This window comes from Gopherus evgoodei, chromosome 1 (genome assembly GCF_007399415.2).
Source record: "Gopherus evgoodei ecotype Sinaloan lineage chromosome 1, rGopEvg1_v1.p, whole genome shotgun sequence".
In the NCBI taxonomy this organism is placed as follows: Eukaryota; Metazoa; Chordata; order Testudines; family Testudinidae; genus Gopherus; species Gopherus evgoodei.
The window spans coordinates 169,222,930-169,235,200 of record NC_044322.1 but is presented as its reverse complement, the minus strand read 5'-3'; the positions used below and the strand labels follow the sequence as shown (position 1 = coordinate 169,235,200).

The window sequence follows — 12,271 nt, the reverse complement described above, 5'->3', positions numbered from 1 at the left end:
AGGAAAGAACAATCACTTCTGACTGCTGCCTCCATACAGCCTTTCCTTTGCAGGAAAGAGAGTTCTGATATTTACTAATGAGATTCAGTAATGTAAAATACATTTGTGAGAGAGTGGAAGCACTTCACCCATTTGACAAGTGGGGAATCAGCCTGACAACGGCGGTCAAACAAGTACAGAACTATGGAATCTGGTTATGAAGGTTCACCCCAGTTTCTACAATGGCAGCAGATGGTTCTTCCATAGTTTGATTACTGGCTAGCACAGTTTAGTGAATGATGAGTACCCCAACTCCATAATAAATATAAATCAAGAAGAAACATGGGAAGTCACATGGGAAACTTGATCATGCCTGGAGTTTCTTGCTACATTTTTAAGATGGGATAAAGTTGCCATTGAAATGCAGGCAGCAGCCTTGTGTTTGTAAACCTAAGCTCCTAAAGGAGGAAAACAAGATAGAAATGGATATTCTAACATTAGAAATCAGAAAGTACAATATGTTCCATAGTGGCATGTAATACAGAATCCACTGCAATAAAGAACAAAGAGAGGATTATGCTGGTTGTAAGCAGATGGTGTACACTTGCCTCTTTTATCAGATTCATAAATCTGGGTCCAAAACGCCATGGCTTGTGTCTGTGGCACTGCAGGGAGCTGACAGTCATTTGAGAGGCACGCTGGGAAGCCACTGCTACCATGTAAACAGCATCATACATCAGAGCTGCTTCAGTCTGCATGAAAAACAGAAGGTTCTTTAATTTACATCCTTCTTCTCCCTCCCCTTTTGTCATCTCAGAACAAACATCCCATTCTACTTATGAGAGAGTAAGCTGCTTCTTTTCTGCGACTCTCATGTGAGTCCAAAGTTAAAACAAGAGACAGGTCTTGTTTCTATTGCTTTGTGTTAATTTGTGCTACTAGGTATTGCTGAACAAAATATTTAACAATCAGATGGAAGAGAAAGGAAGAGTGGTCTAGTGGTTAAGACGCAGGAATGAGGAGATTTGCATTTTATTCCCATCTCTGCTGTAGATTTCCTGTGTGATACCAGGGAAGTTATTTGGGGTGTAATTTTCACAAGTGCATCAGGCAAAACTTTTAAAAGACTAAGTGATTTAGGAGCCTAAGTCATATTTTCAGAAGTGCCTTAAAGTCTGATTTTTAAAGGTATTTGAGTGCCTAAAGATGTAGAAACTTGCCTAGTGAGATTTTCAAAAGTGCAGTCAATCCCACTAGTTGCCTCTCTATTTTCAGGTGCCTAAATACATTTAAAAATTTGTCCTTTAGGCACTTAGGCTGTTAGACTCCTAAGTCTCATTAAAAGTCTAGGATTTAGGAGCTTAAGTGTTTAATCGCTTTTGAAAATGGGACTTTGGCACTTTTGAAAACTTTACCCAGAGTGTTACTGCAAGCCAATGGGACTTGTAACACTGAGAAGTTTTTGAAAATCCCACCTTTACTCTCTGCCTCAGTGGTCCCTTTATATAAAACGGTGATAATTTTTACTCACCTCACAGAGATGTTGTCAGAATTAATTCATTAATATGCTACATTATTTATTATAAAAATACTGACTAATTCAGAAGTAAATTTGAGCCTAAGAAAATGCTAATGATTTTGCAGATGAGAAACTGGACTCATTTATATGAACTACATAACTAACCCATTTTTTATTCTTTTTCCCTGGTGTTCCTTTGGGAAATTAACAGCTTTGATTCTTTGTCTGTTTCATTTACCTAAGTAAATTACAATGGCATCAGTTTTATCAGCACTGAAGTCTTTTGCTGGCAATCACATGTGATCTAAATGTACTTGCTAATCTTAATATACTGCAGAGGAGGAATCACTCCTGACATCCCTGGTCAGACTCTGCACAAAACAAAGCTCCCACAATCAAAAGCTAATAAAAAATGTTATAAATGATGAGATGCACCGCAGGAGACAATAGCAGCTGTACTGTGGGCCAAGCGTCTTTAAAAGTTACAAACAGATCCTGTTGACTAAGATCCTAATCCAAAGCCCCACAAAGGCTATGTCTACACTACCTGCCCATCCGGCGGTTAGTGATTGATCTATTGGGGATCGATGTATCGCGTCTCATCTAGACACGATACATCAATCCCCTAATGTGCTCCCCGTCTACTCTGGAAGTCTATATGTGCGAGAGGGGGAAGCGGAGTCAACAGGGGAGCGGCAACTGTCAATCCCGCGCCACGAAGATGCAAAGTAAGTCAATCTAAGTCGATCTGAGATAAATCGACTTCAGCTACACTATACTTGTAGCTGAAGTTGTGTATCTTAGATTAATCTCTCCTCCATCCCCCGTGTAGACCAGGCCAAAGTCAATGGAAAGACTCTCATTGACTTCAATAGGCTTTGGATCAGGCTTGAAATTAGGCTGACTAGGGCAAATTCATCTAGGGTTTGACTCTGTTTCTCTGGAGTTACACCCAGGATGAATTCGGCCTAGAGAATTTGAGGATTTCTGGTGGAGATGCTTCAGAGCAGATCTCAGTTTGCATCACTGTAATGGTCAGACTGTACCATTACTCCAAAATAAGATACATATATTGTTTGTCAGTGGCAGCACTGCCTGCATTGGTACTGTTGGTTATGAAGCTGGAAATGGCTGATCAAAGTTCACTGCTTTATAATTGTTAATATTCATCCATCTTGCTGTGTGACATTGAGACACTCACTTTACCTCTCTGTCTGTACTTCCCCTCTGATCCTTTGTTCGTTTCTCTATTTAATGTTCAATCATGTGGCTGCACTGAGGAATGAGAGGGCATCTTGCTCTGCTGCATGGGACACCCATTCTGTAGGTAGCTGTGCAGGGGAAACAGAAGCCTCTGTGGGATCATGACATCTCCCGCATTGTACATGTGGTCAGGAGAGAGTGGAGAAAGGCTCTGCACTGGCCAGCATAGCTGCCCACATGCACTGGGAGATGTATGCTGTGCCAGATATAGACCTACTATTTACCTAGTGGTAGATTGTGACATAATCCCAATAATCCCCCAAATACATTCCTGGAAATGAAATTTGAGTGGGGAGAGGCTGTGAGGGTTGGTAAAATATGCAGTGGATTGTTGGTAAGAATCTGGTTCAGTGTTACAGCATGAAAATCGTCACTCTCTGACGGTAGATGATGGCCTATGTGGAATGAGTTGGTTTGTTCTTGAATTTTTAATAACCACCACTCAATTAAAAGGCCAAACGTGTTGGGATGGAGACTGCAATTGCTTTCTCACCACTAGTAGCCACACTGTTATACTACCCGGCCACAGGAGTGCAAGCTTTAACTGCTGCCCGTGCTAAACCTGTTCTCTGGATCGACAAATTAACTTAGTAGGCCTGTCAGCCACCTGCCATTCACTTAAAAATACAACCACATGGAAAAGTCATAAAAAACATATCAGGGGTGTGCCTTGGTTGGATGTTATAGACATGGCTATGACATCATGGACGCTAATCAAAAAGCGACAGTTTTATCCAGATTTTACAGTTCAAAAATGATTGTGATCATCACAAAAACATTTTGCCAGTGCTAGTCGACATGGACTAGAATGAGCTGATATTTTGTAGAAAACATTGCATTAAAAAAAAAAAGACCACTCTGCATTCACAACAACAAATATGAGTATATACAGACATTTCTAGTTGGCTAGCCTGAGATCTATGCATTTCCTAGAAGATCTCAAAGCTTCTGTGTGGTTAAAGCCATTCCAGACCTCCTTGCGTAGCCTGAAGAGCAGAACACATCAGAAATTCTGTGTAGTGAACTGCCTTGAGTGTTTCCATGTAACTTTTGCCCTAATATGGGTTTTTCTACAAAAAAAATGATAGCGTCCTACCTGTTCTACAATAGTTAGGCAAAATAGGGTAAATCAGGGGCAGAGATTCAGCCTTTGAATTTCTCATTATTTTGATTTTAATATTTTATTTAGATGATTGCACAGAAATCCGGGTATCTCATTGTGAGAATCTTTCCATTTTCCCCACCCCCATGCAAGTGCCATTTTTTTAACTAGAAGGGAAAAATCTTGTATTAATATTAGAAAGTTTAATCATTCTCCTGATAATGCGTAACTTGTCATCTCCTCACTGTCTAATGAATTACAGCAGTCATTGGCAATCTCTTGAGGCTGAGGATGATCTCTTTCACAGGTTATATGTTCCATGAGTCCTTAGGTGGCTGAGGAATCTGATTCTTGAGCCACAGGCTCCTTAGCACACATTGTAGGTGGTGCTGGAACACAGGGTTGGGCGGTGATTGCTATGTGACAGTTGTCTTTCCTTTCTTACAGCAGTATTATAGCTCTATACCTAACTAAATAAGCGAAATTGCTATGAATGTTTAAAGTAAGCACAGCTGATTAGTAACCTCGTCTGTTTATATTGCCTCTAAGACATCTGAGCAAATTTGGACATATGGAAAAGGAAGGTTCTGCCTAATAAAAGAAGAGATCTGAACTCTGTCTTAGACCCCAATCCCGTAATCAGATCGGTGTGGATGAATGGCTCTGCCTGCATGTATCCTATTGGAGGACTGGGGCCTTCCATTATAAATTCCTAGGGACAAAGACGCTATCTACTCCATCTTGTATATTGCTGTAGTGCTTAAAAGAGAATTTTTTTAAAGTTTTGCTGAAGATAGTTGACCAGGGAAATTCTCTGTAACAATTAGTGTGTTTCAAAATGACACCAGAAATTATTTTGTAATAAAGTCTGGTTCCATACTGCATCCCACATCATTCAATTTTTGTTAAGAATATTATCAGATGCTGGAAAACAATGCCACAATCTAGAACCATGTTCGTCAGACTTAATCAGTTCAATTGTTTCTATTTGTTCTTTTGATCCTTTGAAGGGGAACCCCCCCCACATTTCTCAACAAGATGATACCCTTCACTTATATCTAAATTACATCTTCAAAGCCAAAGTGCTGCTGTAGATGATCAGAATGGAGAAAGAAGGCACTTTTCCAATTTAAAAATGCTATTACCTGCCTACACATACAGTATCTTTCCTTGCAGATTACTAATACTATACCTCTCTGGAAGTTTTTATCTCCTCTTATATTCATCAAATTCTGAACTTTCTTAGAGAAATGAGACTGCTGCAAGTACATTCGACAAGAGAGAGAGAAATGATAAGCACAAAGCACCTTGTCAGAGTGCTTTGTAATTCATCTATTCATGTGAGTGTCACTGATTGTCACATGCCTAACTTTAACATTGGTTAAAGGAACAAATTCACTACTGTGGTCAAGAAAAGTAATAAATAAATAAAAATTTTAAAAATGCATCTTTACCTCTATGGATTCTCTTCCAACATTTGGAAAATGGAGTAAGTGGAAAAGCAAATGGGAAACCTCTACCTCTGCTTAAACTTGGTTAAACTTTCAACAGTGCACACTGAATTCTACCTTATATTCCTACTCATGTGAGTATTCCCATTAACTATTTATGTAGGTAAGGGCTTCAGTACTGGGCCCATAATGCTTGGGGAGATGTTGGCCACCAAATTACACTTTAATTTTGTTTCCTAAGTGTCTTCCTTTGCTGTCTCTTGCTTTCTTCCCCTGTACCAATCCAGATAAATATGGGGAATTAAGAACAAAACATCTGTGTTTATCCTTGGATTGGAATAGAATTGGAAAGGCCTCTGTAGCCATCTGCTCTAAGTTCAGGCTGTGGTTATTCACTTACTGTCATCATGCCATCCAGGAGGCCAGTTTCTGGTTTGGGCGGTGCCTGCAGCCGTTCCATCGACCACTTTTCAATAACTGATGTAACCTGTGGATTGTCAATGTTGAGCAAGCGAAACCCAGTCATGTTTACTCCACTGTATCTGTAGGGTTCCAGATCTAACGCAAATAGATCCTAAATCATCATTTAAAAAACAAAACCAAACACATTTTCAAGATGCTGTATTATTTTTAGAGCAAACTATTTATCAGTTACAATCAAAGACACTTGAAGCCTAAACTATACAATTTTTTGTCATTTTCAATCAAATGCTAGTATATTTTTTTCATTGTATCTCTTCCCTCTGCACTCCTGCAAACAATAGTCACAACATTTGCGAAGAGGCTTTTTTTTACAAATCTCATACCTAGTTTGTTGGAACATAAAAATCAGTTCCCCACAACAGCACTATTCTACAAGCAAGTGGCACTTCAATATCTGGTTTTGATTTATCAGTCCTATCATAATGTTACAGCTATGACAAACCAACATGAAGAATTGGTTGGCCAACATTAAGTATACTTCTCAATCCTGGGAATGAAGATTCCAGTTGTGGAGAGTAATACAGTTTTACGACTTGCGATCCCCATTTTTCTCCTGCCTTGCCAGCTACAGGTAACTTGCTGTCAGTGTGTCTAATGTATGTGTCAGACCAGTGGTGCAGAGTAATTCCATGTGCATTAGACACTTGAAGTTTGCAGGGTAGGAAAATAATGACTACTGTAAGTGACATAATTCCATGACACTTTTCAAAACAATATGTCCTGCAACGAAAATATGAAAGGTGCTTGCTAGAGCTGGTTTGCATTTTAGAACAAAATCTTGCTGATATCAGCAGACCAATGAAGCCACAAATGACAGTACATAGTCATGACCTGATCATCACGCTTAAAGTGTCAACATTTACAGCATCACAGCGATTTCTTGCTCTGAGTGTAGGGCATGTACAGCATTGCCCCAGATATTGTAGCATGCCAACGGTCTGGTAAGTGTTGACTTTTTAAAGTTGAATTCACTAATCTTTCACAAAGGAGAGAAGCCCACATCCAGTCTTAAAATGTGGTGTATATTTCTGGGGGAGATTAGGGTGAGTTGTATGGGAAGTTTTTCAAGATTCTGTTTCAAGTTCTAAACATTCAAGGCAAGATGTCTATTTGGCATCTTGATGGAGTGACTTCAAGAGTGAGGCTGGATTTCACTTCAACATAAATGTTTATCTGATACAAAGAAATAAACAAATTTATGCATAGAAACTGATATGCACTTGACACTGTAGGCTGTGTGCCACTAATCTGGGTTCTCTCCTCTGCCTGCAGTTTAAAATGAAAACGAATCTCAAGTTTAGATTTCAAAGAACAAATGAGTGATATATTTAATGAAAATTCAAATATTCATATCATAAAAGAAATATGAAGGCTCTTCTTCTGTAAGCCGAAACATTCCTGTAGTTCCATATTTTTGTTTCCTTATTAAATAAAACTTTTTTAGCCATAGGCTTTATTTGTCAGACACTTGGTGTCACACAACACACACCAGCCTAATCCACTACAGCTGCTGACATGCAACTGAAGGACCTTGACTACCTTCTAGTTGCAGCACAGCTGACAAACTCGGAGCAGAGGGAGTGGAAAGAGAATAATGTTATAGGACCTGATTCAGTCAAGTATGTTGGCATGTGCTTGACCCCCATTAAGTTGGACCTAAACACATGCTTAAAGTCAGGCAGGTGCTCAAGTTCTTTCCTGAGTAAGGACTGATTTAAGCATGTGCTTAAAGTCTTTGCTGAATTGTGGCTTTAACATAGACTGAGCAGAACAATAGTTGGGGCTTCATCCCCAAATGGAGAAGTCTGGATTTGCTCCAAACTTGAATTTCTGGTCTCAGGCCCATTTCTATAATGGAGTAACTCAAAACCCTATACCTAACCCCCCCTCCTCTGCCAGATCTGAACTTAATTATTTGAACTTCCTCAAATGTGATTTTGTTAATGGGTATTTCATTTTAATTATTTTTATGGAGCACAGTAAGAATTAGTGATGGGAAAGTGTTGGCCAGTTCTGCCAATTTTGATAGATTCTTGAGGACATCTCCACCACAAAATACTGGATCCTGAAGTAATAAAAATACTTAGTAATTTTCTAGTGTTTTTCATCTGTAATAGTGACACTCAAAACTCAGAGAGAGATGCAAGATTTCAGCTGTCTTCACTGAAATAGGAGAACCAATGTTATTAGCAAAACTCTCAGTATTTCTTACCAGTGTTGTAAAAAAGTAGTGATAGTATTCAGTCATCATTCCCATGGAAAGAATCTGTTGGAAAAGAAAGTCAAAGGGTGAAATTGACATTCTAAATAAGAAACAGTTTGAGTTGACTTGACAGTAGAAGCGTTCAGTGATTAAGGTTATTTCACTGTCTTTTGAAGAGCACAGGATCAACTTGGAACTATAGAATACAGTTTACATTGACTACAATGAAAACTGCACTTAAGGAACATTTGTGATTTTTGATTAAAACTAAAGATTTTCATTACCTCTCCTCAAGAAAGAGAACAAAGATTGAAAAGTTCAGGAAAGGGAAAACTGGCTAGATATTTGGGATGTGGGGGTGGTGTTAAAAGAAGCGTGCTGCTTAGTCTGGAATGGAGATGCCTCGGAGGGAATGTGATTGAGACATACCAAATGAAGGGGAGAGAATACTGATTAGACATTCCTTATAGTGGAAGAAAAAGACACTCAGTGAATGTGTTTGGCAGTAAACTTGACAGAAGAAGAAATGATTCTTTAAATAACACAGTCAACTTGCATTCAATTCTGCAGGAGGTCGCTAAAGCAAATAGTGCAAGAAAATAAATACATAAATAAAAATTGGATCTGGAGTAACTCCAAGTGCTAATACACTCTGAAGCTATGCAAACTGAGACAGTGTTTCAGTGGTAATTAAGCTTTGTTTAAACACAAGCTGATTACCTTTGTGAGTTGAGGAGGGAATTCTTTTTCTGCCCATGTCATTAAATTGGTCTACTGGTTAGGGTGCATTAGAGGGCGATTACCTTTGTTAGATGGAAATAATGAAAACCACATGAAAAATAAGGGACAACTCTTTATTTTAAGACTCTTTAGGGAAACCATTTCCCTTAACATATCACATGTTTTTCTCTCAAATGTACATTTCTATTGCCCTCAGCTCTACAATGCAATCATCATAAACTTCAATTTAATGTTTAAAATGGTACTTATTAATTTTAATATATATTCAATACATCCTTTTTAAAATCAATTCACAAAACTCTTTACATATACAAGTGAAAATAATTTTAATTTGAAGCTCAGCCTTAACAGAATCAATATTTAGCAGGTTTCTACAATCTGTCCAAATCTGTTTGCAAAAGGAAAATATTCTTTCCACTGCTGCATTTGAGATACAAAGGCACATAATAAATTCTTCCTAGTATTTCCTTACCTGTGTTCAAGTGCAAAAACACAGGCCTGGGGTGGAGAACCTTCTGAACATTTAATATCTTGTTTTAACAGGCGAAGTCTATTAAACAAGAAGCCATATCCATGATTTTTATTTCAGGTGCGTAAATCAGTGCAGTCTTAGGACAATATAAAAGGAGAACTAACTCTTTCTTCTTTCTTTCTTTCACTTTGTGATTAAGCTTTTGTTAAAAAGACTAGGTTTCTTCAATCTGAATTCTACACCGAAAGCAAGGTTTAACGAACAGTGATATTGTTTAGTGTTGTTCTTCAAAGATTTGATTCAGCATTTCCTTACTTATGTGGCAAATCAATTAAATAAAAGAGCCAAAGGACGTCCCATAAAATATTGGAGGGGTTCTCACCCTAGTGCATTACAGGAATAGGGGTAGGTCTAGTCTTCCTTTGAGGCTTCAGGAACTGGCTGCTACTGCAGCTATGATACCAAACTAGTGCCTCTCCTATCCTGGAGAATTGGCTCATATATAATTAAAATGGTAGTATTGGCCTATGTGTAATGGGATGTTCCACACTCTCAATTCTTTCTTTTGCATTTATCTCCACATCCACCCACACAGTACAGTAAAAAAAACGAGTCCTTGTGGCACCTTAGATACTAACAAATTTATTTAATGTATTTATACCTGCTCCTGTATTGTTTACTTCACTCATCTGATGAAGTGGGCTCTAGCCCACAAAGGCTTATGCCCAAATAAATTTGTTAGTCTCTAAGGTGCCACAAGGACTCCTCGTTTTTTTTAAGCTGATACAGACTAACACGGCTTCCACTGAAACCTGTCACAGTACAGTAAAGTGGCTCGAGTGCATTATATTCTCTGGGATCATGTTGGGAGAATTAATTGTGGCATGAGAACTAGTTTCTCATCTATATCAAGGTGGTAGCACAAGCTCAAAATAAACATTATTCAGACGTGCTCTCAGCAAGGCTAACATAAGTGTTATAAATAATATTTTTAGAATATTTATAACAAATGTTTGTATAGCTGTTTGGCATACCAGGGCTAACAACATTCTTGTGTAGATTCTCTTGTGTAGACAAGGCCTCTGTATACCAATTGTCTACTAGTGCAATTCCATGGTACAAATAGAAAAGAACCTGTACTCCTAAATAAATAATAACAGGTAAATAATAACAGGTCAGTGTGCATCCAAGATGGCTGATCCACTTCCAACTGCTAAAAATGAGTTAAGTATTTTATTTAATCACTTCATTGAATTTATATTTCAGGAGGTTTTTTTAAATTTCTTATGTTAATTTATTGCTTGTGAAAGGAGGCAAATTGACAGTCCTGGAGATTGATGTCCTTTATATATCATATTTGTGTATGACAGCAAAAATAGAAACTTTGCCATGACATCCTGCCGATGTGACATAGTCTGACTCAGTTCTGGCCTGAGGTAGTTTCCTCTCTATGTCAATTCAGTCCCTGGTGCTATATTCCTTTATAAATCTTCTAATTCATTTGGTCCCCCACAAAAAAGTCCACAATCAATTCATTTTATTAAGTCAATATAAAAGCAAGAACATATACATTTTCAAATTTACATATATAAATATTTACATTAAACTAGTTTATTATGTATGGTTTCAATTTAGCCTTGAGAGAGAAAAGCAAACATGAGGCTTTGATGAACACAGCATTCCCATTTCAGTGTCTAAAAGCAGAAGCGTGAGATGCAATCTGCATAAAACACTTGGGTCCATAAGATACTAAGACATTTAGACCCAGATCCATGAAAGGACTTAGGCATTTAAATGAGAAGTTAGTTCAAAATGTAGGTGCCATTGAGATCCCCAAAACCCCAGCTTGGTTGCCATCTAATTCCGTATACACCTAAAATCCTTTGGTGCCTAATTTTCCCCCAGGCAACTAAGTTTCTGTCACTGGGCATGTGCACAATGCCGCACTCTAGGTGCCCAGATACCTGAGCCCCAGCAGGATCCTCAAACCAGATGAAATAGATGCTGCCCTGTGTATCTCAACTGTGGGGTCCAATTTGGTAGGCATGCTCTGAGCACTCCTACTGGATTAGGATGCACACCAGGCCGGGGATAGTGCCACCACCTTCTTTATAATTTTTAGCCCAGTAGTTGGAGCACTCATATGGGACATGTTGATTCAGTTCCCTTCTCTGCCTGGTCGGGAGAAAGGATTTGAACAGGAGGTCTTCCACCTCTCAGAGTGCTCTAACCACTGACATACAGGATGTTTTGATGTGGGGCTCTCTCACTCTCTTACTGGAGCTGTTCTGCTTTGTATAAATAAATAGACATTGGAGCAGGGGGAATGGACCTTGGGCCTCCCAATCACCAGGCAACACACTCCCTCTCTCTCTGGCACAATTGCTATTTAAGCATTTATACAAAGTGAAACAGCTTGAATCAGAAAGACTGACAGGTACCCACATCTGAATATCCCATTGCTCAGTGGATAGAGCACTCTTCTGAGAAGTAGGATACACATTCACATTCTTGCTTCCAATCAGACAGAAGGGGGAAATAAATCCACTTCTCCCAGATCCAGGATGAGTGCTCTAACTATTAGGCTAAAACTTATAAGATGAGAGATGGTACCACTGCCGCCGCCTCTGGCATTTCTTGCAAAAAAATAACGTAGATGCCTAGTTCCAGGAGAGGGCTCACGGCTGAATCTCAAGCAGAAGTAGACACCTCCCTCCAGCCTGCACTTATGCAGCAAATTCCCTGAAGGGGTGGGGCTTAGAACAGACCTCTGATTGCTGTCTGCTATTGGGCAGCTTAAACGGGGAGCCATCTAGCATACTAGCTTTTGTGGATGCCATTCTTAAGCACATATTTCTCTCTATACAATGTATAGGTAGCCTGGACTCAGGCTTTGTGGATTCCAGTGATTTTTCTAGGCACCTAAAAGTTAGGTAGTGTGATGCTGGGCATTAAAACACCTAAATCTCTTTGTGAATCTAGACTTTAAAGGCAGAATGGAGAGAACAACCTAGTGAACATATCATCTCCTGGTTCACTGAGTAGGAAAAGGCTACAC

At 38.9% G+C, this 12,271-nt stretch overlaps 1 protein-coding gene across 3 annotated transcripts in view; it reads right to left on the bottom strand.

The window, feature by feature from the left end:
- GRIK1 (glutamate ionotropic receptor kainate type subunit 1) overlaps positions 1–12,271 on the bottom strand; it is a 246,962-nt gene that overhangs the window by 86,551 nt on the left and 148,140 nt on the right. For all 3 annotated transcript variants that reach the window (XM_030579306.1, XM_030579316.1, XM_030579325.1), the window contains exons 5-7: positions 8,010–8,063; positions 5,715–5,888; positions 588–731 (exon numbers count right to left, since the gene is read on the bottom strand). In XM_030579306.1, the coding sequence (XP_030435166.1) occupies positions 588–731; positions 5,715–5,888; positions 8,010–8,063 (372 nt within the window). The remainder of the gene's footprint in view (positions 1–587; positions 732–5,714; positions 5,889–8,009; positions 8,064–12,271) is intronic.